The sequence below is a fragment of the Microcaecilia unicolor genome, chromosome 5 (assembly GCF_901765095.1).
Source record: "Microcaecilia unicolor chromosome 5, aMicUni1.1, whole genome shotgun sequence".
NCBI lineage: Eukaryota > Metazoa > Chordata > Amphibia > Gymnophiona > Siphonopidae > Microcaecilia > Microcaecilia unicolor.
The window spans coordinates 159174546-159201842 of NC_044035.1; the positions used below are offsets into that span (position 1 = coordinate 159174546).

The 27297-nt window shown below is 42.6% G+C and overlaps 1 protein-coding gene across 1 annotated transcript in view; it reads right to left on the reverse strand.

Annotated features, from left to right (window-relative positions):
- Positions 1-26987, reverse strand: part of NPFFR1 (neuropeptide FF receptor 1) — an 81476-nt gene extending 54489 nt beyond the window's left edge. The window contains exon 1 of the mRNA XM_030203503.1: positions 26783-26987. Within this exon, the coding sequence (XP_030059363.1) occupies positions 26783-26972 (190 nt within the window). The 5' untranslated portion in view covers positions 26973-26987. The remainder of the gene's footprint in view (positions 1-26782) is intronic.
- Positions 26988-27297: the final 310 nt, after the last annotated feature.

Sequence of the window (27297 nt, forward strand, 5' to 3'; positions counted from 1 at the left end):
CTCAGAAAGTAAACCTTATGGCAGAGAAAGTATCTAAAATAGATCAAAAATTATTAAAATCAGAATCAGATGTTAAATCTTTGAATGGAAAAATAGAAGTTGTTGAGAAAAAAGTCACGGATATGGACAATTTGCAGTCGGTAATGATAAAAGACATTTCTAATTTAAGAAGGAAAACAGAGATTTATGATAACTATCTGAGAAACAACAATATAAGATTTATAAACTTTCCTAAAATTAAAATGGTGAAGCCGACGGATATGATTAAGAGATACCTTCAAGAAATTTTAGAGATTCCTGAATCTAATTTACCTCCATTTAATCAGGTATACTATCCAGCTTATAATCGAAAGTAATCGCCGGCTAATTCCCGACACAAATCGGGATATGGCCGGCGATTTCGCAAAAGCTACATTTGTGATAGCTTCGCCGCCAGCGAAAGTTCAAAGGGGCGTGTTGGCGGCGAAGTGAAAGGCGGGACATGGGCAGGCTTGGGCGTGGCTACCAGATGGCCGGCTTTCGCGGACAATGGAAAAATAAAACCTGGCGATAAGCAGTATTTCGCCAGGTTTACTTGGTCCTTTTATTTTCACGACCAAGCCTCAAAAAGGTGCCCCAACTGACCAGATGACCACTGGAGGGAATGGGGGATGACCTCCCCTTACTCCCCCAGTGGTCGCCAACCCCCTCCCACACTAAAATTATTAAAATACAAACCTTTTTTGCCAGCCTGTATGCCAGCCTCAAATGTCATACCCAGCACCCTGACAGCAGTATGCAGGTCCCTGGAACAGTTGTTGTTGGTTGCAGTGGACTGCAGAAAGGCAGAGCCAGGCCCATCCCCCCCCCCTACCTGTTCCACTTGTGGTGGGTAATGTTGAGCCCTCCCAAACCCCCCAAAACCCACTGTACCCACATGTAGGTGCCCCCCTTCAGCCTTTAGGACTAGGGTAATGGTGCACACTTGTGGACAGTGGGTTTTGGGGGGGATTTGGGGGACTCAACACACAAGGGAAGGGTGCTATGCACCTGGAAGCTAATTTGGTTGTTTATAAAAGATGTTTGAAGTGCCCCCTAGGGTGCCCGGTTGGTGTCCTGGCATGTGAGGGGGGCCATTGCACTACAAATGCTGGCTCCTCCCATGGCCAAATGCCTTGGATTTCGCCGGGTTTGAGATCGCCGGCAGTTTTTTCCATTATCGCGGAAAAAACAAAAGTGGCGATCTCAAACCCGGCGAAATCCAAGGCATTTCGCCGGGCCACACCGTATTATCGAAAAAAAAAAGATGGCCAGCCATCTTTTTTGAAAACACGGTTCCAGCCAGCTGTTGCGCCGCCGCCAAAATAGATTGCCGGTGACCTATTTCGCCGGCGACGTTCAATTATTCCTCTCCACATTCCTCAAAAGGATTTACCTCAAAAAAATAAAGATTCTTTAGATTTGACAGCAGTTCTGAAGACTTCTAAAACAGAACAAGTACAACCTGCAACATTAATAGCAACAGTTGCTTTAACACCAGACAAGCAATGGCTTTTTCCACTGTTTTTCAAGAACAGAGATCCATATTTTTCGGACTATAAGACGCACCGGACCATAAGACGCACCTAGGTTTTAGAGGAGGAAAATAGGAAAAAGTTTTTTTCCTTTTTCCCTCCTCTAAAACCTAGGTGCTCCGGTGCATCTTGTCCGAATTCGGGATCGCCCTCCCCCCCGGCCCTGTCACCACTTCTCCCCTACTCACATCACACGATCTTCCCTGGTGGTCTAGTGACGTCGGGGCAGGAAAGAACCCCCTCTTTCCTGCCCAGCGCGCTGCTCTCCGTCCTCCTGTATGCTGCCTGACGGTCTCGGCGAGATTCAAAATGGCCGCCGAGAATTGAAGTGAGTAGGGGAGAAGTGGTGACAGGGCCAGGGGGAGGGCAATCCCGAACTCGGGGGAGGGCGATCCCGAACTCGGGGGGAGGGCGGGAAATCGCTACCTTCGGACTATAAGACGCACCCCCCATTTTCCTCCCAAATTTGGGGGGAAAAAAGTGCGTCTTATAGTCCGAAAAATACGGTAAATTATTTCTGGCCTTGAGAATCAATATGTTTCCTGATATAGCAAAAGAAACCCAGAAACGCCAAAAACAATTTCTGTTACTAAAACCTGCGGTTCTCCAGTTAGGAGGCATTTTCTATTTGAGGTTTCCTTGTAAATGTATCATACGATATGATTCATGAAAATATGTTTTTTATGGACCCTTCACAATTGACATCTTTCTTATCTTCTAAAAGAACTGGCGGTTCAAGTTAATTAAATTTCTCTGCCCCCTCTAGGTGCAGCATAACCTATTGCAATTTACCTTATTTTGTATTTTCCTGTTTATCTTTGAAAATCTTGGATCCATATTATTGTGGACTTGAGTGTCAAACAACATTTATATATATTCCTTACGAATTCTTGGATAATTTTGTAATTGTATTAACACTTTCTTGATCAAGTGTATAACCTTGAAAATGATGTAAAAATTTGTAAAAAAAAACAAACAAACAAACAACTGTCTTTAACAAATCAGGATAACTTCCTGTAGCTAGAAAGGAATTTACCACTGTGTTGAAGGAATTGTCCCACATCTGCTTTAGCTGGCTTGATTAATCAAATTGCACATTGATCCAAGCCACAAGATGAGTTAATGTTATCCACTATGAGGTAAATTCATTATAGGATGTTAAAGGATAGACACCGAAAAACTGGGCGCTAAACTAGTATGCTATAAATGTATCTATATCTGATATACAATACTAGAGGAAGTTCACATTTATGTGCCAGATTTAGACTTGACCACTTATGCCATGTCTACAGTTGGCATAAATGGTGATTCTTAAATGCGACAGATGGGCATGTAAACGCAACTATTCTATAAAGTGTGCATAAGAATAGTCAGAATACCCTTGACGTGCCCATGCCCCTCCTCTATTAACACCCCCTTTGAATTTGTGCACTAGAGAAGTGAGATGCACTTTTTATACAATAGGGGCATAAGGGGCTCTTTGACTAAGCTGCGTAGGTGTTTCAATTTGGAACTATCGCCTGGCTACCATGTGGCCAAGGCAGTAATTCCATTTTTTATGCACGTCCGATACGTGTGCTGGAAAAGAATTTTTATTTTCCAATGCATGGCACTAACTGGGCGGTAATTGGCAGTGTACGCATGTTGACAATTACCGCCCGGTTAACACGTGACACCTTACCGCTAAGGCAATAGGTGACGGTAAGGTCTCAGACCCAAAATGGATGCACGCCAATTTTAATTTTAATTTTGTCGCACATCCATTTTTGGCCCCCCAAAAAGGAAGGCCTTTTTTACAGGCGTGCTGAAAAATGGATCTATGTGCATCTACACTAGCACAGGCCATTGTTTGGCGCACCTTAGTAAAAGGACCCCTAAGTTTATTATATGCACAATATCAAATTTGTGCCAATTAGTGCTTGTAAACTGCCGATTATTGGTATTTATCACCAATTAGTTAAGTTAAGGGCATAATTGGCCCTATTCTATAACTGTGTAACCAATTGCACACCTAACTTTGGGCACTATTTAAAGAATTTGGGGGTATATACCCAACAGTTTCCACATCAAAGCCTAAAACATGGAGGGGACGCTCACTCATTACACAATCCTGCTTAGCACAGTTGGCCCAGTTTATTCAATTTTTTGGACACCACGGTCTCAATCAGTGATGGCTATATACAAATATCTATATACAAGAGACCCACAGACAGATGCAGCTACCTCTACAACTCCAGCTTCCACCCTTCGCATACAAAGAGATCCATTATTTACAGCCAAGCCATAAAATACCACCGTATCTGCTCTGACCCAAGGGACAGAGACAGAAATCTTGAAATCCTGACTGCATCCTTCGAACGGAAAGGCTACAACCCCAAAATAATCTCCAAAAATATTGCCGCCTCCTCAAAACACCCAGGGAAAATCTGCTACAATACAAAGAAAAAAAAGCCACAGACAGAATCCCCCTTATAGTGACATACAATCCAGAGCTGTAAAAAGTAAGAAAAATCATAAAAGATCTTCAGCCTCTACTCCAAGAGGATGAATTACTGAAAGAGATATTCCCAGCCCCACCAATGCTGGCCTTCCGACAGCCACCCAACTTGAAACACAAGCTAATCAGAAGTAAACTCCCAACACAGACTGAAAAAGAAGAGAAGGGCACACATCCTTGCAATATATCCAGCTGCAAGCTATGCCAAAACATTTCACAGGACCCCACAGTCCTTCACAAAGGAAAAATATTCAAAATAAAGGAATATTTCACATGCTCATCTTCCAATGTGGTATATATCATTCAGTGTAAAAAATGTAACGAAGGATGCTATATTAGAGAAACAGGCCAGATGCTAAAGACAAGATTTGATTTACATAGACATCACATGAACAATACTGGTGCCAGCCGGGTTCCCACCCCTGTGGGCCAGCACTTTACAAAACCAGATCACTGTACCAGTGACTTCATAGTAAGAATCCTGAAAGGTAACTTTAAAACAATACAGGAACATAAGACCTTTGAAGTCAGAATAATTGAATATTTTGACACCCAACAGAGAGGACTTAACAAAGATCTGGGTTTTCTAGCCCATTATAAACCATAAAGTTGTATTGCCATGTTTATCACCCTCCTCTCACCTATCCACCCTCATCCTGCTTTGATGTTCCCATGCATACCTCCTACCCATCCCCACCCTGTTAGACTGTCAATTTGCTTATTTCCGATCTGACGAAGAATGGCAACCTTCGAAAGCTAATCAAGAAATGTATTAAGTTATGTCCAATAAAAAAGGTATCATCTTATTTTCTTTTCCATGTTTTATTTTGTTTGGTTTCTATTGATTATCTTGTATAAGAAATTTCAATAATGCATAGTAAAAATCATAATATTCAAAAAGAATGTTTGTTAACCAATTGGAGCAAGGTCATATTTAAATAGTAAATCTTTAAATAACAGGAGCCTCAATTGTCCAGGGAAAGTTAAAAAAACTTTTTGAACAACTCTTTATATACACTTATATGTCACACCTCCAAACTTCAAACTCAATCTTCAGGTCCCAGTCCAAATTATCCAAAATATCCTCACTCTCAAGAAGACTTTCAACAAGAGACAAAAGCCCTCCTTATTTCGATACAGTGCATCAAGAGAGCATGAATCTTTTTTTTAAGAATGTTCAGCAAACTGCTCATATTTCTCACTTGATGTTATCACCTGAGAAGATATGAGTAGAAACAAAGCTAGGCCTGACACTATACAAAACAGTTCCCTTTGTAGAATTCCTCACTGACCACTCAACATCATTAGCAGCAGAAGGAGGGGTATTACCAGAGTTGTGAATCTAGAGGCAACTCTAGAATAGAATGGGGAATATAATGACATGAGAACAACTATCTGAACAATTAACTCAAGAGTTCATCTGCTTCCTCTTAGCACCCCACCTTCTAGTTTAAATACCTAGAAATGTCTTGCCCGTATTTCTCACTAAGGATCACTAAGGTTTCTGAAGGCTGAGTGGAAGAGTTGGCATGGGATTGAATGCCCAGGAAAGTTGGGTTTGGTTTCTCCATGTATACACCAAATAAAACAAACTGACTGCTTTAATACACTGGAATGCATCTGATGGGTGAAGCTGACAAAATGCTATATACATCCTCAATCTGCTCTTCTCTTTGACTTCATTCTAGCACTCGACTCTTTCTTTTTTTTTTTAAATCTAGAATCTTGATAGAGGTGGCTTGAACTCTGGATGGTCCCTCTGTCCCTCACCACAGATTCTTCACTCCATCTTACTCTAACAAATAACATTTAGTAGTCTCCCTAACCCATCTGTTGCAAAATTCTTCTGCGTGTCCCAACTGTGTGAATAGGCTGCCTGTCTCTTGCATGGCATATCTAATAATATGTATTGAAACTTAAACTAAATGTTCAAAATCCTACAAATTACTATTTTTTTTTTTACTTACCATGATATCATTAGGCTAGTCAGCCATTATCCTGCCTTACCTTTGTCTACTTACATTAGAACTCCACCTGGGCAATACATCCATTTATCTCATCTTCAGTTGTAGAACACAAAATCAAAGTTCAAACCGTCTCTTCAGAAAACAGCTCAGATTGGAACACAAAATTTTGCTGAGAGCCACTATTAGTATAAGGATAACTGGCTTGTCCAAGTTCAGTCCTTGAGGGCTGCAAGCAGACCAGGTTTTCAGGATATCCCAAATGAATATGCATTACCAAACTATTCCACTGGGTAAAATTTTATTTCAATATTGTCACTGCTATTGATATTCCCTCATAAATAGTCACTATAATAAAGTAATCAAATAATAACAATATTTTATTAAAATTTCATTTAACTATTCGCTATAAAGTTCATTGATAGTTGCACACTCATACCGGCATGCACAGAACTATATAAGATGTACACAACCAAACCCATTTTCAATACTCCAATAATATTCTCTTATGACAGAACCATAACATTGTCTAAGTCTCACATTTTATATAACAATTCCACTAAATCCAATAAGTCCTGCTCCAAATCATTATTCATGTTCAGACTTCTCCAATAGATTATCCCCAAACCTTTAGAGGTCCTTGAATATTGTATATTATATAATTTATTTGTATCCCACATTTTCCCACCTATTTGCAGGCTCAATGTGGCTTACATTGTTCCGTCATGGCGATCGCCATTGACTCAAACCAGATCTAATGTTGAAATTAGTAACAAACTTATCTCCGTTCCTCCATGTAAGTGAGTGCTTTTGAATATTGGCCCTTTCATTTCAAATGAAAGAATTTCCTGAATCTCAAATTCCTTTAAACGTGGTCCTTGAAGTTTCTTAGCCTCATGCCTGGAGTTTAAAATATGTAGATATGAAAGATAAATTAATTTTGAAAGACGCAGGTCAACTTTTGAGAAAATAAATGGCTATTCAAATGTGAGCACTGGAAAGAGCTATTTAAGAGTCTTTAAATTAGCATTTCCTGTTTTTTTTTTTAGGGACCCAGGAGCTGCTAGTCAGTTTGTCCAAATTTTTTGAATTGTTTTTCTCTGGATTATAACAAAAATGGCCCTAGAGAAAGCAGTCTACCTGTAAAGGAACTGCTGCTACTAAGCCCCGGAGTAGAAAGGTTACAACCTGGTTCTAGTTTTTCATTTGGGTATCAGACTTGTCACCTCAACACGTTTAGAGCCCCAAATTCAGCCTGCAGCAATCAGCGTTCCTGAAAACATTGGCCATCACGTTATAAATATACCAGATTTCAGTGCCAGTATCCAGACACTGGGTGGTGCTGAATATCCAGTGATCATCACTGACTGCTTTTCCTCTGTCCTTTTTAATTTGTGTTTAAAGGATATGGGAAAGATTTTGAAACCATTGGGTATTAAATACTTCTCTTATGCAGATGACATTGTTCTTCTGTTTCCATTTGTTTCTCATTTGAATTCTGTATGCTCATAAAAGCAGGGTTTTTGATGCCTTATATGCATGGATGTGTTCATTGCATCTAAAAATTAACCCTGATAAGACTAACATCTTATAAGCTGGATGCTCACCAAATTGTAAACCACAAGCATTACCAAAGCTTGATTGTGGGGAGATTTCTATCAGTGATCTGCTAAGATATATTGGCAGCTCCAATTTCAGATCATGCAGCTGTGCAGCTTAAGTTAGATTGTGGTTTGGCGTGTGCCCCGCAATCCTGTTGGAGGTTTAATAAGGCATTGCTGCATCAGCCAAGGTTTGAGGATTGTATTACGCAAGTCATAGCAGATTATTGTGAATTCAACCAGGTGGAGGACACAAATATAGACGCATGGTGGGATGCATTAAAAGCCACAATTCGTGTCTCAATAATAAGTTATTCAATAGCTTGTAAGCGACATTAGTGGGAGGAGATTGCCAGGTTAGAGGATGAGATTAGGGGCATAGAGCATCAATTTCTGTAATCTGGCATGGGTTTGCTTTCATTAGAATTGCAGAGGCTGTGGTATTAATATAATTTAGTACTGAGTAAGCATGCTAAGAGTCAGCATTTTGGGGTGCGTATTATTACGTGGCGCATAACAAATTGGGAAGGGCATTGTCTCAGTATCTGAAGTAGAGAGTTGCATAGGGACAGAAATCTTACCCATCCCCGCCCATCCCTGCTGGAATCTTACCTGTCCCCACTAGAATCTTACCCATCCCCACAAGAATTTAACACATCCCTGCAAGAATGTAACCTATCCCCATGCAGTCCCGCAAGAATTTAATGGTACATAAAAAAATTTTTTGGTCAGCTCTCTGTCTCTCTATGGGTTTGAGCCACAGCACTGCAGGCAAGGAAGGAATGGAACTTGGAACACTGGTGCACACATGTAAGACTCGTCTCTGGTACTGTGTGCTGAGAGATCTCCTCACGTATGTATCAATAGGTCAGGTGACATCTGATGCTCGTGCCTGTGTCAGAGCTGAGGTCTGCGCATCAGCCCGGAAGTAGAGAAGATTAATAGTAACATAGTAAGTGATGACAGATCAGTGGCATAGCCAAGGGTGGGCCTAGGCCCACTGGGCTCAGGCCCACCCACTAGCAGCACACCTATGAAGTGTCTGGCAGGGATTCCCAAGCCCCACCAGCTGAAAATTCCTGTCCTTCCTGCATACCAGCCTTCCCTCTGATGTATTCACGCCTATGCGGAAACAGGAAGTTGCATCAGAGGGAAGTCTGTGGAGCTAACATGAGCAGTGTGTATTATTTGCTGCTTGCTGCCAGTGAAAATCTGCTATTTAAAAGGTATGGGGGGAGGGGGATGTTTGAGAGACCATATGGCATGCAGGCGAGAGAGGGAGAGACCAAATCACTTGTGGGACAGGACGGAGTTCTGCCCACCCATCTTGGGCCCAGGCCCACCCAAAATTGGGTGTCTGGCTATGCCCCTGCGACAGATAAAGACCTGAATGGTCCATCCAATAGTTACACGCATTATCAATTCAAGATTAAATCAAAAATGAATATGATATTATATAATTGATTATGGTCTTTCTTTGGCATTTCTGGGATATAGACCATAGAAGTCTGTCGAGCCCTATCCTTATGTTGCAACTGCTGGAGTTGCCGTCGAAGCCCACTTCCGTCTATTTGTCTTCTTATTTGCGGGACACAGACCTTAGAAGTCTGTCCAGCACTTGTCCTCATGTTCTAGCCACTGAAGTTGCTGTCTAAGCCCTTTCCAGCCCATCCTAAACCAGATTGCCATATATGAGACACAGATCATACAAGTCTGCCCTGTATCGACCCTAGTTCATCACAGCCAGAGTCACCATCTTAGTGTCACTCAACACATCCACACACATGCAGCCATTTAAGTTTAGGGTTTTTATAACTTCCATTTTCTAATTAGAGATCCTCTGTGTTCATCCCATGCCTTTTTGAATTCCATCACCATTTGTGTCTCTACTACCTCCTTAATGGAAGACTTTCTACATCTGTGCTGTTAAAGCAAGGAGGAGGAGGAGGAGACAGCACTCAAAGAACTTGGTACTCTGTAGATGAGAGGCTGGTGCAGGTGCAACTTACACTTCCACGGGAACCCCACAGGAATTGTTTCCGTCCCCATTGGAACCCTGCAGGAACTGCTTCCATCCCCGTGGGAACCTCATGGGTTCTGCAGGATTCCCGCAAGCCTCGTTCCCATTCAGGTCTCTAATCTGAAGGGCAGGAAGAATAGAGTGCATGTGTCACATTTGGTTACAGCAGGAGGGACTCAAATAAGTGCTGATAAGGAGCTCATGTGTTAGTTTAAGGACTTTTACCAATCTTTATATTCTTTAGAAGGGCCATCAGTGGAGCGGCAGTTGCAATCTTTTTTGAGTAAGATGCACCATCCAGTTCTGTCAGAGGCTCATAGGGAGCTGTTCTCTAAATGGTGTGTCATAGATTGAATTTATGTAGTCCTCTTAAATAACAGTGGCCTTTACCCAACCAGTTCTTCATCGAAAACTAAACACAAGTATTAATTCACTTCTACTTTTGTCCTTGTCATCCTCCACACATTTTTCCTTTTCTCACTTCCATCTTACAATCTCATCTCTCCACTTTTTCCTTTCACTGACATGCTTGAAAAAGTTACTACCCAACTTTGAGGCCTTTTTACCATGTTAAGCACTATCACAGGCTTAATGAAGGAAAAAAGGCTTACCATAAAATTAATCAAAGTGTTTTGTAGTAATTTGGCTGTTAGCATGTACAAATTGTGCATTATTTATTTTTCTTGTAATTTTTTGGGAATGGGCGGGGAATGGGTATGGAAGCATTATCCAACTAGTATGTTTACATTGTGTGTGCTGATGAGGTAACACAAGGTTAACATGGGAGCACTTAGTGCCTCCTAAATAGGAGGCAGTAAGTGGCTCTCATGTTAATTTATTGCAAGTCCCACACAATAATGAAAAAATTAGCACAGAAAGAAAGAAAGAAAATTCTTCAAATATCAGCACATTAAATATGGGCTAGGCGCTTGGGAAAGGTCATGTTTTAGTAAAAGGACTCCTTAATTGCCTTAGCTGTATTTTCTTCTGCTGACCTCTTTGACCATCGTCTATGCTTCCCTCAGCTATTCTTTCCTACCACCCCTTTCCGAGATCTATTGTATATTCGTAATGTTTATCTTGTTCTCCACTTTGGTAGCCCACATTCTTTGTAAGCTGTGCTGGTCTCCTTTTCCTCTTACTTTTGCTTACTTTCCTAATATAAAGATGCATAATCTTTACTATGACTTACTAAGGCCGCTGTTCTTGTGCTATGCAAATATTTTTCACTCTTTTTAAGAGTTGGTATTCTTGAAGTCTAGCATCCTTACTTTTGTGAGACTCCCCTTTCTCAACTCTGCTCTTATATCAAGTCACACCGTCTGATCTTTGGAGATCAGCTCATCACCTACCTGGATATAAGAAACACTTTCCTTATTTGTTCTACTAGTTCCAATATCTCCTCCTTCCTCATGGAGGGGAATATAAGATTTCTGCATATCTAGCTGATTCTGAAGATAGATTTCTTCAGTCCAGATGTGGTGGATTAAACTCTCCCACCAGTATCACCTCCATTTTCATTGTGGTCTGCTTCAGCTAGACTAAAACATAACATTGTTGATGCATGCACGTATGTTGTGTGACTTAAACTATTCAACTCGTCTGTGTGTGCCAGGGGTCTATAAATAATTCCAGTGCAGACAGAAGTGCCACCCTGACTTTCCAAGGTGATTTATTTTTCTCCTACCCCTACGTACCGCTGATTGCAAACTTTTTGCTGCTACATATTTTAGAAAGTTCAGTAAAGGAAAAATTATACTTGAAAAGGACAAGGTAGCAGGAATCAGGGAAGAGAGGAAGGGGAAAGGAAGAAAGAAAGGGGAAATGAAGAGGTTAAGAGGATTGAACGAGGGTATGATTGCAGGTTCAGCATTATACCGTCAAGACAGGTACGGACAGTGGACTACATACCGGTTGTGAAGACCTGCTCAAAGAGCCAGGTTGCAATGAGTTTCTTAAACTTAGGGAAGGAGGGCTCCAGTTTGATTTCAAGGGGCAAGGAGTTTCAAAGGTGAGGACTAGCATAGCTAAAAGCACTTTCTGTTGAGATGTCTAACTGAAAGAGAAATGGGGAGGTAGACAAAGTGGGGACTGTTGTCAAGAGTGGAGCATGCAGGATGGGATATGTGGAGGGGCATAATCGAACGGGGACGACCATCTCTAAGGGCCCCCATCTCTAAGGATGTCCCGGCGAAGGGCGGGGAAACCGCTATTATCTAAACAAGATGGGCGTCCATCTTTCGTTTCAATAATACAGTTGGGGACGCCCAAATCTCAAAATTTAGATCGACCTTAGAGATGGCCATCCTTAGGTCGTCCTTAGAGATGGTCATCCCCAGTTTTCGGTGATAATGGAAACCGAGGACGCCCATCTCAAAAACGACCAAAACCAAGGCATTTGGTCATGGGAGGAGCCAGCATTCGTAGTGAACTGGTCCCCCTCACATGTCAGGACACAACCGGGCACCTTAGAGGGCACTGCAGTGGACTTCACACAATGCTCTCAGATGCATAACTCCCTTACCTTCGGTGCTGAGCCCCCCCCCCCAAACCCACTCCCCACAACTGTACATCACTTCCATAGCCCTAAGGGGTGAAGGGGGGCACCTGCATGTGTGTACAGTGGGTTTCGGGTGGGTTTTGAAGGGCTCACATTTACCAGCACAAGTGTAACAGGTAGGGGGGGGATGGGCCTGGGTCCACCTGCCTGAGGTGCACTGCACCCACTAAAACTGCTCCAGGGACCTGCATACTGTTGTGATGGACCTGGGTATGACATTTGAGGCTGGCATAGAGGCTGGCAAAAAAAGTTTTTAAAGTTGTTTTTTTGAGGGTGGGAGGGGATTAGTTACCACTGGGGGAGTCAGGGGAGGTCATCCCTGATTCCCTCCAGTGGTCATCTGGTCAATTCGGGCACTTTTTTGAGGCTTGGTCGTGAAAAAAATGGACCAAGTAAAGTCGGCCAAGTGCTCGTCAGGGACGCCCTTCTTTTTTCCATTATCCGCCGAGGACACCCATCTCTTAATCAAGCCCCAGTCCCGCCTTCGCTACGGTGCCGACATGCCCCCATGAACTTTGGTCATCTCTGCGATGGAAAGCAGTTGGGGACGCCAAAAATCGGCTTTCGATTATGCTGATTTGGGTGACCCTGAGAGAAGGACACCCATCCCCCGATTTGTGTCGGAAGATGGGCGCCCTTCTCTTTCAAAAATGCCCCTGAAAGTACCAGAAGGGACGATATATAGTCAGGGGTAACAAGTGCTTGACCTTTATAGGCCAAGCAAAGAAGTGTAAATTTAAGGCATACCGAGACAGGCAGCCAATAGAGGTGTAACATGGTTGAAGTGGCGCGCTTCATGAAGACGTTTAACAGCAGTGGATTGGACTAGCTGCAAACATTTCAAAGAGGACAATAGGAGGCTGGAATAGAGAGAGTTGTAGTAATCCACGAGGGTGATAACAAGTCAGAGTATGAGAAAGCAGATGAAAGAGAGGGGCAGGGTTACCTTAAGTATGCAAATTCTATATTGCACCTCCTCCTTTTCCCGTACCTCTTCCATTTCAGTTGCTTTACTATTATTTATTCATAAATTGCTACTTCTCATCACTTTTCACTTTCCTGGTGATTGAACCATATCTCTGAGAGCAACACCTGTACCTGCCTCAGCTATCAAGACTAACTAGTTTGTAGTCCCTAAACTATGAACATTTCTGTTTACAGCACTCCATATTTGCTTGCCTTGTCTGTCTTTCCAATTACCCATTCCCCCCCCCCCCCCCTATTTCTTTTTATTACTTATATAGCCTTGTGAGATCCTCACCTTCATGTTTTTTTGGGGGGTGATAACTCTAGTCCGTGGTTGTTTTCCATTTCCCAACCCCCTCATCTTCACAGAACCAAGAGCTTCTTGAGCCCTTCAGTATAAGGTTAAATACAAAAGTGTACTTTAAAAAAAATTGGCATTATAAGAGTAACACTATTTCAGAAAGTTAATTAACATCAAAACACTATACATTTGAAATGCTAAAAGATAAATAATGTAAGTATTCTCTGTTTCCTGTGGGGAACAGTTGTAAGTGCATTGATGAGCAAGCTGAATAAAAGCCATTTTTGTTAATTGAGCAGTATTGTGCCACCCAACTGAATAGCACTGTCACTGAAAGATAAATTTAAGCACGCCTTTGTTCCATTTGTCTCTATGGAAAAAATACCTATTAAATAAAAAAAAAAGATATTTTAATCATTTCTAGCAACATATTACATCATTTAAAACAGAATGACCTGAAAAATGAGTGAGTAAACTAAAAAGGTCCCTTTCTTTGCTTGAGATGATTAATTGATGCAGTAAATAAATTTTCACAGTCTGGGGAAAAGTCACGCAAGCACCAGTTGCACACCCACGATTTCATGCAGTTTAGTTATTTTACAAAGTCCTGTTTGAAAGCTCAGGTGCACATTAGAAGAAATATAGATACAGACCATTCTCAGTATTCACGATGGTATGGCTCCCCAAAAACATCATGAACCGTGAATTTGCAAATACTGAAAAATGTACTTATGGGAAATATGGATTAGGTTCCAGCTATAGCAATTTTTCCTCAAAACTGCGAAAAGTGAATACATACTGTATCCTTATAGGAAATACAGGGTTTGGTTCCTGCATTGGACAACACATAACAAAAAACAGAGAAACATACCCCCCCCCCCCCCACCACCACTTACTAAGCTGTGCTAGCGACTACCGAGCAGCAGTGCTGACACAGCCCATTCAAAGTGAATGGGCTGTGTTCATAGCCGCCGAGAGGGGGGGCAGGGGGGACAAATTTCCCGGGCCCGGGCCTCCAAGGTGGGCCCGGCACCGCAGTCCCACCCGCCCTCTGTCGTTGACTTTCTGCCACCGGACAGGGCCCCCTGCATTGAAATCACAGTGCTTTCACACGGAGGTGAGAGGCGCTGTGATTTCAATGCAGGGGGCCCGGCCCGGTGGCGGACGGAGGGGGGCGCGGCGGTGACCTCAGGGGGGGTGGAGGGGGACGCAGCAGCGGCAACCTCAGGGGAGCAGCAGGGGCGGGGCCCCGGGTGCGGCCTTGCCTCGGGCCTGGCCCAGTCTCTTGGTGGCCCTAGCTGTGTTGGCATTAGTGCACTGGCAGACACTTAGTAAACAGGGGGAATAGTGTGTTACAAAAAAATAATTTTATTTGCTGAACCACTTACAGGTACTGTAGTAACATTCTCAAATTAAAGAAAATAAACACTGTACCGTACTGCACAACAGTAAGCAAGTTTTGTACTGTGCCATGGTTTTGCCACCATATCTTTTTATTTGCTGAATCACTTATAGTATGTACTGTAGTAACATTCTCAAATTAAAGAAATTGCACAGAACAGTGCTGGAAAATAAATACTGTACCGTATTTCACAGTACTGCATTGCTCTTGGCTGCTCTAGGATGCATGGTGGCAGTTTCCAGAAGCAAACAAGCAAACACCAAAAGAGCAAAGGTGAAAGACGCCTGTCCGCGAATACACAAACACAGTACTGCGAATGGCTGTCTCTATTTGCACCTCTGTGGATAAGCGAAATTGTGAATGCCAAAAGTGCAAACAATGAGAACAGACTGTATGTCTTCATTTTCCTTTGATAAATATGGGAAGAAGCAATTTAAGTATATCCTTTGTAAAGATGTTAAAACCTGTGGAGTCACCTATGCAAGCCAACCTTTTGTGTCAAAAGTTCTGTTAGAGGAAGCATAAGACATCTTACCTTTAGCCTCATGTAGTTTGGGAGGGGGGAAGGATTAAATCACTCCAGGGCTCTATGTCCTCTGTGGACACTCTGTTCCTTTCCGTACACACTCAGGGCCTGATGCACAAAACTCCGGCGCTGTAGGGAACAGCACTGGAAAAACACTGGCTGAACACAGAGTCAGAATTATCGATCAATGCTCAACACTACAAGCTTGCAGATTAAATGCATGCTGTTAATTTGCAGCATTGGTCAGTAAAAGGGTCTGAATGTTCCTGGTGCATGCCCACAAGAGCTGTGCGGTAGGCACAGCTTTTGTGTGTATGTCCAGGAATGATTGGACCCCCCCAACCCCCGCCAAACATTCAAAAACTCCCTGGTGGTCCAGCGGACCCCTCATAACCCCCCCAACCTTTAAAAATTTCCTGATGGTCCAGTAGACACAATGACCTCCGCTCCCCAATGGTCTAGTGTGGTCCCCTCCCCCAAGGAACCCCCTACATATCTTTGAGTCAGAAGCAGGAGCAATGCCTACTCCCTCCTGCCTTTGGCCTGGCCTCATCAAAATGGTGGTGCCCAGCCCCAGGGTTGCCAGGTGGAAAATTTTTTTCCAGCCTAAAGGAGCCCAAAATCCAGCCCAAAACCCGCCCAAACTCAAACCCCGCCCCTGACACCCCCGCCCCCGCGTCATCACCCCCGCCCCCGCCGTCATCAACCCCGCCCCCGCCGTCATCGGCCCCGCCTCCCTCATCATCGGCCCCGCCTCCCCGTCACTAACCCCGCCTCCCCCGTCACTAACCCCGCCTCCCCGTCACTAACCCCGCCTCCCACATCACTAACCCCGCCCAGAAACGTCATTAACCCCGCCCACCGCGGCCGAAAAAAGCCGGCGAAAAAACCGCAAAAGCCGGCGAAAAAACCGCCCCGAAGCCAAAAAGGAGCCCAAAAAACCGCAACCCGCCGCGGGCAAAAATTTCCCGCGGCGGGTCGCGGAAAACCGCCCAATTGGGCGGTAAAACCGCCCACCTGGCAACACTGCCCAGCCCCTGCCTGATGCATCCTAGGATGCACTGGGAGGGGCTAAGTACCATATAAGGTGTGTTTCCCTTATATGGTACTTAGCCCCTCCCAGTGCATCCCAGGATTTACTGGGCAGGGGCTTGGTGCTGCCCTTTTGACAAGGGGAGGCCCAGATGCAGGAGGGAAAAGGCATTTCTCCCACCCACCAGCCTCTGACTCAAAGGTATGTGGAGGAGGCCTGGGGAGACTACAGTACACCACCAGGGAGTTTTTAAAGGTTGGGGGAGGGGGAAAGCAAGCACAGCTGTAATAGTCACCCTGTCCTACTACTACTACTACTACTATTTAGCATTTCTATAGCGCTACAAGGCATACGCAGCTGTAATAGTCACCCTGTCCTAACAACTAAAACCTACCAACAGCTCAGGAGATGTTGGCAGGTTTTAGTCGTTAGGGCAGGGAGTTTCCATATACCATTGTGCTGAGTATTGCACGGATTTTCCAATGAGCTCATTTTAATTAAAGAAAGCTCATTAGCATAAGACTTCAGTCACTGCTTCTGTGCACGGTAAAGCAGTGGCCGAAAGCCTCTGTGCAGTGTAGCAGAAAAATGTTTCATTTAGACTGGCTAAAACCAGTCCTGATTTGCACAAAGAAAATGAAATTCAGTCCTGGTTCTGGCTGAATAAAAACAAAGGGCCTGAGATTCAAAACCACATATATGGTCAGTGGTGATGCCAACCACATAAACAGTGTTTCTTAAAAATTGCTGGCAGTCATATGACTAATGTTTATCTCTGACTGTCTCATCTTGGGTTACACTTTCAAATGTTATCTAGTAAATTTTCAAACAGGCCAATTTAGGAGCCTATACCCTTATTTTAGAAGCTCTACCCATGTTTTAGACATTGATAAACCAGCATTTAGATGTTCATATTGCATGGACCTTTAAATCCTGATTTTATAAAACCAGGATATGAAAGTCAAAAACTGCAGTATGTCTGGGTGTCATGGGAATAACTAGGGAGGGGCCAAAATAGAGACGTCCATTCCCCATACATGTTAGCACTTAACACAGTTTAGTATGTATGTATTTAATTAGTTATATACAGAGCTTGATATACTACAAGTTTTCCAGTAACGATGTCTATGCGGTTAACAAATTTAATAATAATATTAAGGGGGAATAATTGCCCCTAAATCGCTCATGTCTGCCAAGAGAGAAAAAGAGGGCACTTAAAAAAAAAGAATCAGACAAAGCATGTATAATTTTCTATGGCTGTATTAGTTAAAAGTACACGTACTTCTCATTATGTGAGCACTGCGGGCAGGGGCGTAGCTAGGTGGGGCCACGGGGCATGGGCCCCCACAGATTTAGCCCTGGCCCCCTCTACTTTTGACCCCCTGCCACTTTCGGCCCCCCTCCCGCCACCGCTGACTCTCCCCCGCTGCCGCCAGGTACCTTTGCTGGCAGGGGTCCCCCCGCCAGCCGAAGTCCACTTCAGTGCCACTCTCCGGCGTGTTTGCTGATCTGTTTCTGTGATGAAATGTCCCAATGATGAAGCGTCCCAGTGATGAAATGTCACCAAGTGATGAAGTGCCCAGTGATGAGATGTCACCAAGTGATGAACTGCCCCCATGATGAGGTGTCCCAGTGATGAAATGTTGCCAAGTGATGAAATATCCCAGTGATGAAATGTTGCAAGTGATGAACTGTCCCAGTGATGAAATGTCACCATGTGATGGAGTGTCCCAGTGATGAAGTGTTGCCAAGTGATGAAATGTTCCAGTGATAGTGTGTCCCAGTGATGAAATGTCATTAAGTGATAAAATACCCCAGTGATGATATCGCAGTGATCAAATGTCACCAAGTGAAATGTCCCAGTGATCAAATGTCCACAGTGATAAAATCTCTCAGTGATGCACTGAATATTGGTGACTAAACCGGCTGTCGGCTAAATGCCAATTGGCAATTTTCAGTGGGAGCTATCTCCCACTAAATATCGCTGGATAGCTGATTAAATATCTGCAAGTATATGTTGTGTGTAAGTTAGAGACCCATTGATGCCTCTTCTATGCTCTGTCCATGTGTACAGCACCTTGCAGGTACATGCTACTTTACAGAAAAGTGCATAGTGCACTTGGCCGTGCAAGTCACACATAACTGCATGCACCCAATTATAGGATTACCCTTCGCTTGTCTGATGAAGAAACAAGATATTTGATGCATGTGCGTAAGTTCAAAATAAATATCTTTAGCAACAATTCAACCATAGATAAAAAATAAAATCCAGATTTTTAGATACATGCTTATAACAAATCTGTGAATAAAATTAAAGTCCCAAAAGGTGCATATCTATTAGTTTTCCTTTTCAAAATATGTATTTTATACATTCATAGAGGGTAAGCAATGGTGAGGCACTTATCTCAGGAGAAGACTCTACATTCCTAACAAATATGAGCAGTTGCCCAATGAGCAGAGGTCTCTTTTTAATAGCATGACAGAAAATATTATTGCCTTGGCCTGGGCTCAGAGTCTTTGTTGTTCCACTGCAGTCACTTTTGCACTTCAGCCCCTGAAGGTGAAACCCCTTCCCTCTGTGGAAAGGTCCCTAATGAAAGTGTGGCTACACTTACACAGCAAGAATTTTCATGGGCATCATCATACAGTGTTCCAGAGAGAAATATTCCCAGAAATTAATTTACTGGAGCACAGATAATATATGCGAATGTTGTTGCTCTTCAATATTTTATATAGAAGATGGTACATTATGGAACACACTCCCTTAAGAAATCCACCAGTTCACCTCTGTTACACAATTTAGGAAGCGGCTTAGATCATTTATTCGTGAAAGCTTTTTCAGCTTAATTGACCTGTTGTTCTCTTTTTCTTTTAACCATGTTGCATTTTTATTTATATTAGAAGTAATTTTGTGATTTTTAAGTTTATTATTATGTGCATTTTATTGTAGCCCACCTAGAATGGTAAGATAGCACAGGATAGAAAATTTTAAATAAATAATGATAAAATATCATATTCCTATTGCACATTTCCTCTCATGCTTATATTCCCTCAATGTATACACTATCTGTGTCACATGAATAGACCACCTATAGCATACATATGCACCCACATATAGAGCTAGAGGCAAAGGTACCAGCAATCTTGTCTCTTGTTTTGTAGCCTCAGACAATTATACACCTTCGTGTAGCCCTAAAATACAATATGAATTCACTCTGAAGGAGAACTGATGATGATTTTATGAGTGCAATGGTACAGGCAAATAGGAAATAGTTACCCTTTCAAATTATTTTAGGAAGAGGAGACACTCCATAATTCTAGCTGGTGATTTGGTTTTTAAAGCATTGAATGGTATTGCTCCAACATATTTCAATCATATATACCTGCGAGGCTTATTGGTTTCACCAGGTGTGTGCAGTAACCCTATTGTAGAATGTTTTCTGCAGTTGTCCCTTAGTTATGAAGTAGATAGCTGCAGTGTAGGTGAAGCTATTGAAAGATTATAAACCCAATTTTGCATATCTTATCTACATAGGAATTGGAATGGCCAGGTCAGGATGTGCACAGTTTCCCAAGTATTTTACAAAAGGCTTAATGAATGTGGAGCCTTTGATAAAATGCATTTGTGGACACTGGGAAATACACGTACGGTGCAGGACATCAGGAGTCAAGACTCAGAAACAGATCAGCAAACGCGCCAGACACCGGCGGTGAAGAGGACTTTGGCTGGCGGGGGTTGGGGACACCCGCCAGCAAAGGTACCTGGCAGCGGAGGTGGGTGCGAAAGTGGCAGGAGAGGGGTGGTAGCGTGGGGGAGGGATCCAAAGGTGGGGGGGGGGGGTTGGTGGCACGGGGGGGGGTCTAAAATGTGCCCCCTTGCCTCGGGCTCTGGACCCCCCTCTCGCCAAGGTCTGGCTACGCTACTGGCTGCGGGATTGAAAGTATGCACCAGGAAAACTGATACTACTGTTATTACTACTACTTATCATTTCTATAATGCTACCAGATGTCCACAGCGCTGTACACAAAACATGTATGAGACCGTTCCTGTTTGGCAGAGCTTACAATCTATTCAAGACAGATAAACAGGACAAATAATAAAACTAGGTGCACACATTTATATCTGCTATTTGGTATGCAACTCCCTGACCTCAATAATTCCTCCTCAAGAAAAGTTATTTGCATACAGGCTGTACATGTGTAGCTTTACCCACACATAGAGCAGAGAATTGTAGAAAACCTCATTTCCATGGGTAAAGCAGTGCTCTGAAAGTTACCCTGCCTAAACTTAACTATACATAACACTTAACTATACATAACAGAACCATCTAACCTTCAATTAAGCTGACAAATTAGAGACACAAGATTATAAGTTATTGCAACAGAATAACTAGGTACGCAATACACAAAGGGCCTCAAGGTTTAAATCAAAACAACAAAAAACAAGTTGTCAGAAATAAAATGAAACCACTTCAGCAGTAACTCAAGCCTCAAGCAGGGCAGTTTGCAGTCTGGCAAACTTGGAGGGAGATGGAGAAAGGCTCGTGGTAGAGCTGCCTGTGGATGACTGAGTGCATGACTTCCACCGTGAATGTAATAGCATGTTGATCATATGCAAATTTTATGTGTGGCAAATCTGCAGCAAAAATAGGGGAAGTATGCCGGACGTATGCACACAAGGTTTTGTAGTAAGCACAGCTTCTTATGCACATGTCTGAACCAAAACTGAAAGTGTCAATGAATATCGGCGCCTGCTCTTCAGCACCTAAATATGAGACTTTCAAAAATTAATTGTCTGCACTTGAAATTTTTGAAAGGCTCATATTTAGGCGCATTAGAAAAGGCATCAATGCATGGTTTTACCTTCAGTTTTGTTCAGGTCCACGGAGGAGTGGCCTAGTGGTTAAAACAGTGGTCTCACATTCCAGCGGTGGCAGGTTCAAATCCTGCTGCTGCTTGTGATCTTGGGCAAGTCACTTAACTCTGCACTGTCTTCTGCACAAACAGAAAAATACCCCATGTATATGAATGTAACCCACATTGAACTGCTACTGAAAAAGGTGTTAGCAAATCTTATCTAAATAAATAAATTCACTACATCCCTTTAAAACTTGCACAGGTTTCCTTCTGCTTGATCACAAGAGAAAATCAGCACTTAAATATGAAAGATTGACAAGAAATCTTCTCTACAACGCTCCTGGTAAATTTCTGTCTTGTGCACAGGTCAAAAGTGGGCAGTGTACTGGAATAACTGTGATCTTGGGCAAGTCACTTAACCCTCCAATGCCTCAAATACAAACTTAGATTTTGAGCCCTCCAGGGACAGAGAAATACCCAGTGTATATGAATGTAACTCACATTGAGCTACTATTGAAAAAGGTGTGAGCAAGTCTAAATAAATAAATTTATTATCTGCCTTTAAAACTCGCAAGGACCATCTTCTGCTCCCATAACAAGACAAAACCAGCACTTAATTGTGAAAAACTGACAAGGAATCTTCTCTGCAAACCCTTGCGGTAAATTTCTGTCTTGTGCACAGGTCAAAAGTGGGCAGTGTACTGGAATACCTAACATAGCTCATCAGTATGCATTCTAATACAACTTTTAGCTGTGTTTTCTGCGTAAGTTAACACCTGCACATTTGGTATACATCCAGAGTACTAATAGAATTGAGAAATGAACTTGCAGAACTATTGTTAGTAATATGTAATTTATCTTTAAAATCAAGCATGGTACCGGAAGATTGGAGGGTGATCAATCTAACACCGATTTTTAAAAAGGGTTCCAGAGGTGATCCTGGAAATTATAGACCGGTGAGCCTGACGGTGCCAGGGAAAATGGTAGAGACTATTATAAAGAAAAAATTAGGCGAACTTTTACCGCACCTTGATTAATCCCCCCCCCCCCTATATCTATCTCCCAGCTCTTGAGTTCTATCATCATTAATAAGATTCTCCTTTAAATTCTTAATCTTATTAAAAAAAACACCTGTCCATCAGTTCTAAGGACCACTACTTTACCAGGTTCTGACCGAGATCTTATCACCTGAAACATCATTCTAGGCTTTTCTTTTTTTTTAATTTCATCAGTCATAAAAGAGAAACATGCCATTTTAGCTTGTTTGACATTTTCAGCTAGGAATTAACTGTTTTCCTCTACCTAATTACCCCTAAGCTGTCAGACTGCAGACATATGCAATTCCACCCTTTGAATTTTTACTTCAGAAGTATACCAACTGCCCAGAGATCTGGATATTTCTTACAAAACCATAATTTTACATGCCTCCAACCCAGACATTATAATACCAGATGATCAACAAAAACTGTTCAACACTATGATAGCAGTTGCTCTCCATCATATCATATGTAACTGGAAGGACAACTCACAACTAAAACTTTATAGAATGGCGGATCCACCTGTGTGTAATAAGAAGGTTCTTAAGCAACATATGCTTCAATCTTCATTAAAAACTTGGGCTCCATTAGACTCATATTGTGCTAATATCAGCAGCTGGACTCAGGCTAGTAGTAACGTAAAGAATTTGGTTTAAGGTTTGGTACACATTGCACATTATCAGTCCCAGCCTTCTTATCTACATGGCACTTCCACATATTCCAGGCAGGATAAAGTCTTTACAGGACCATAGAATGCTCATGCTTAGTCAAACTAGATTGGTTTCTTCAGGTTTAAGGAAGTTGAGTGGCTATAGGTCTCATTTTTGAAAGAGAAAAACATCTAGCAAGTCCAAATCAGTATTTTCAAAACCTGTTTTGCATACATTTATCTACACAATTCATCTGCATTATGTTTAAATCACAAGGGGGCTTGTCAGGGATGTTTTAGGGGCAGGATTAGGGCGTTCCTAACACTTGGATGTTTTACAGCCATAATGGAACAAAACAAAAAATGCCTAGGGCTGAAACTTCAATGTTTTGGTTTAGGCCTGATTTAGATTGAATAAGGCAAAAAAGGTGCCCTAAATGACCAGATGACTACTGGAGGAAATCAGGGATGACCACCCCTTACTCCCCCAGTAGTCACTGACCCCTCTCCCACCCTCCAAAAATGTGAATAAAATATTATTTTCTAGCCTCTATGACAGCTTTAGATGTAATGGCCAGGTTTATTAGAGCAGCTTGCAGTCTAGTGGTCAGTGCAGTACACTGTAGACAGGTAGACCCAGGCCTATATCTCCCCCTACCTATTACATTTGTGGTGGAAACTGTGAGCCCTCCCAAACTCACCAGAAACCTACTGTACCCACATATAGGTGCCCCTTTCACCCATAAGGGCTATTTTAGTGGTGTACAGTTGGGGGCAGTCAGTTTTTGGTGGGTTGTGGGAGGCTCCACAGACAAGATAAGGGAGCAACAGTAAAATTTGTACCTGGAAACATTTATTTGAAGTCCATTGCAGTGTCCCTAGGCAGTGTGTTTTTTCTAGCAAAAAGGTGCCGGTACTCAAATTCTAGGCCACCCTTCAGAGGTGGGGAGATCACTGAGGGACCCACCCCACAATGGCCAGGTCCCCTGCAATCAGTCACAGAATCTATGACAAGGCAGAATTGGTATGTAGAGCCTGCCCTCTTTCATTAAAATTTGGTTTCCATAGGTCAATTTTAGGAGACAATGGAAAAGGTGCCGGTACTTCAGTACAACCCATGTACCCCCTCAAAAAAAGCCCTGCCCCTAGGGTACCCACTGCTCTCCTGGGATGTCTGGGGGACCAGTTTACTAAAAATGCTGGTCCCTTCTACACAATAATGGCGTTATTTTCTACGTTTTGCACTTGGACTTTTGTTTTTCAAAAATGGACCAAAAAGATAAACGTTTTGAGCACAAAACATCTAGAAAATAGCCATTTTCAGGAAAAAAAAAAGATAGACGTTTTTTCTGTTTTGAAAATGGCTATATTCCCCACTTGAATTTTGGACGTTTTTAGCAAAACATCCAAAGTTGGACTTAGATGTCATATTAAAATGCCCCTCATAGTAAATACCAGCAGATAAAGACCTGCATAGTCCATCCAGTCTACCCATCAAGGTGGCTGGAGTATGATCATAATCTTTAAGATGTACTGTTTATTCTGGGTGTAATTTCTGAGGTTTTTTTTATTTTAAACCAGGTTGAATATTCAAATGACTATGCAAATGAGATGGTATGGACAGAGAATTGTGGGTAGACAGCTTTGGCTTCTTCATCTTAGATCACACTGATTTCATGGACCTAGTATTTTCCATGCAGCTTCCCTGCCTTTTTCTCTTAAAGATCATTGTCATCAGAATGACTTTGCATGTCAGGACAAGATAATGAAGCTCATGCATAGGAAATCAGGCACAATGAAAGCAGCTTTAAAAGGTATTTGTCCAGGTAAAGTGACTGAAAATTGATCTCCTTCAATCTGGCTAAAAGTTCACATGGTCTTCCATAACATGTGCAATTCTAGTTGGACTATGAAGACTTGTTTTCAGAACATTTCAGTTAGGAGAGATAAATAACACACATAGGAGGCAGCTCTACAAACTAGTGCCTCTACAGTACAGTCAATGTCAATTATCCGACCTTCGTTAATCTGACCATCTGGCATATCCGACAAACCCCCCCCCCCCCCCGTGACGTCATCACATTTATTTCTACTAATTTTTTTTTTTTTAAGAACAATTTTTGAAAATCAGGAACTCTGTGCCCTTGGTTATGCCTTGAGGGGTTTATGCAGCGTTTTCCATATTATCTGATGATGTACTTATCCAACAACGGGTCGGTCCTGTTTACATCAGATAATTGAGGCTGTACTGCTGAAGGCTGGGCACCAATTCTATAAAGGTATCTGGGCACCAAGATGTCATTTTAGGATACTAAAGTAATTCAGCGTGGGCACACCCAAGTCCAAGTGTGACTATTTATCCCATGTCAATGGCAGGTGTAAATGGTGCCTATTGGGCTCATTTTCAAAACAGAAGGATGTCCATCTTTCAACATAAATCGGGAGATGGATTTCCTTCTCCCAGGGACGTCCAAATCGGTATAATCGAAGCTAGATTTAGGACGTCTCCAACTGTACTCTGTCGCAACGATGGCCAAAGTTCAAGGGGGCATGTCGGAGGCGTAGCAAAGGCGGGACTTGGCCGTACCTAACACTTGGATGTCTTTGACCCATAATCGAAAAAAACAAGGATGTCCCTGACGAACACTTGGATGTTTTCACCTGGACCTGTTTTTCTTACGACTAAGGCACAAAAAGGTGCCCGAAATGACCAGGTGACCACCGGAGAGAATTGGGGATGACCTCCCGTTACTCCCCCAGTGGTCACTAACCCCCTCCCACCCTCAAAAAACATCTTTAAAAATATGTTGTGCCAGCCGAATATGTCATACTCAGGTCCATGACAGCGCATGCAGGTCCCTGGAGCAGTTTTAGTGAGTACTGTAGTGCACTTCAGACAGGTGGACCCAGACCCATCCCCCCTACCTGTTACATTTGTGGAAGAAACAGAGACCCCTCCAAAACTCACCACAAACCCACCGTACCCATATCTAGGTGCCCCCTTCACCCATAAGGGCTATGGTAGTGGTGTACAGTTGTGGGTAGTGAGTTTTTTTTTTTTGGGGGGGGGGGGTTGGGGGACTCAGCACACAAGGTAAAGGAGCTATGTACCTGGGAGCAATTTACGAAGTCCACTGCAGTACCCCTAGGGTGCCCAGCTGGTGTCCTGGCATGTCAGGGGGACCAGTGCACTACAAATGCTGGCTCCTCCTACGACCAAATGGCCTTTTTTGACATGGACATCTTTGGTTTGAACATCATCGAAAGTCAGAAACGTCCATGTCTAGGGATGTCCAAATCTAGGGATGGTGAAATTTAAGGATTTGGACGTCCCTGACAGTATTTTCAAAACGAAAGATGGACGTCCATCTTGTTTCAAAAATACGGGTTTCCCCACCTCTAGATTTGGACTTTTTGCAAGGACATCCAAATTGCAACTTGGACGCCCCTTTCGAAAATGCCCCTCTATGTGAACCATGTGACATGCATAGCTTGAGAACCACATTAAAAAATGTGTGCTTTTTTATAGTGTCTCTTACAAAACTGTGGATTTGAATTAAGTGAACATATTATTTTGAACATTTGTACTGGTTCAATGCTGATTTCACTTATGTATATATTCAGTGCTTACAAGCACAAGGAGGGGGCTCAGTGTTTATACTAAATAAAAGCTCAAATTACAGTCTTAAACAGGCTGTATTGATGGCTTAACATTCTTGTGAGAGTCCTTGCTTTCCTACATATTTATATATTTTTATGTATATATTGGGATTATATTGTTAGTCTTTAGGTGGCACAAAGGTAAAGCTCTCTCACCTGTGATCAAGTTATCCACTAGTGTGGTCGGCATGCAGAAAATGCCCACTAGCAAGTCACTGATGGCCAGGTTCAGGATGAATATGTTGGTGACAGTCCGCATCTGCCTGTTCTTCAGCACGATGAAGCATACTAGCATATTGCCAACCATGCACATGAGGAAGATGAAGATGTAGGCCAGAATGAACATGGCCGCCACTGGGGTCGAGTGTTGGTAGTAGAGCGAGAAAGTGAAATTTTCCTTGGAGACCTCGTGGCTCGCATTCCCAGTTCGGAGGACACTGCTGTTAGAGAGGAAGATTTCGGTACCTAGCAGGCAAAAGGAAAAATCACAAATAATGGTATAGTGCCTTGGTAACTGTCAAGTTAATTGAAATAGAATTCCGCTTAACGTCAAATGCATTTGAATGGATGTGTTTAAAAGTGAAATGTGAATGCATTTGAAACCCATTTGAGGGGAAAGTTAAAGGGTTATTTGATGCTGAAGAGCCTTTTTTCACAATTATAACATTTTG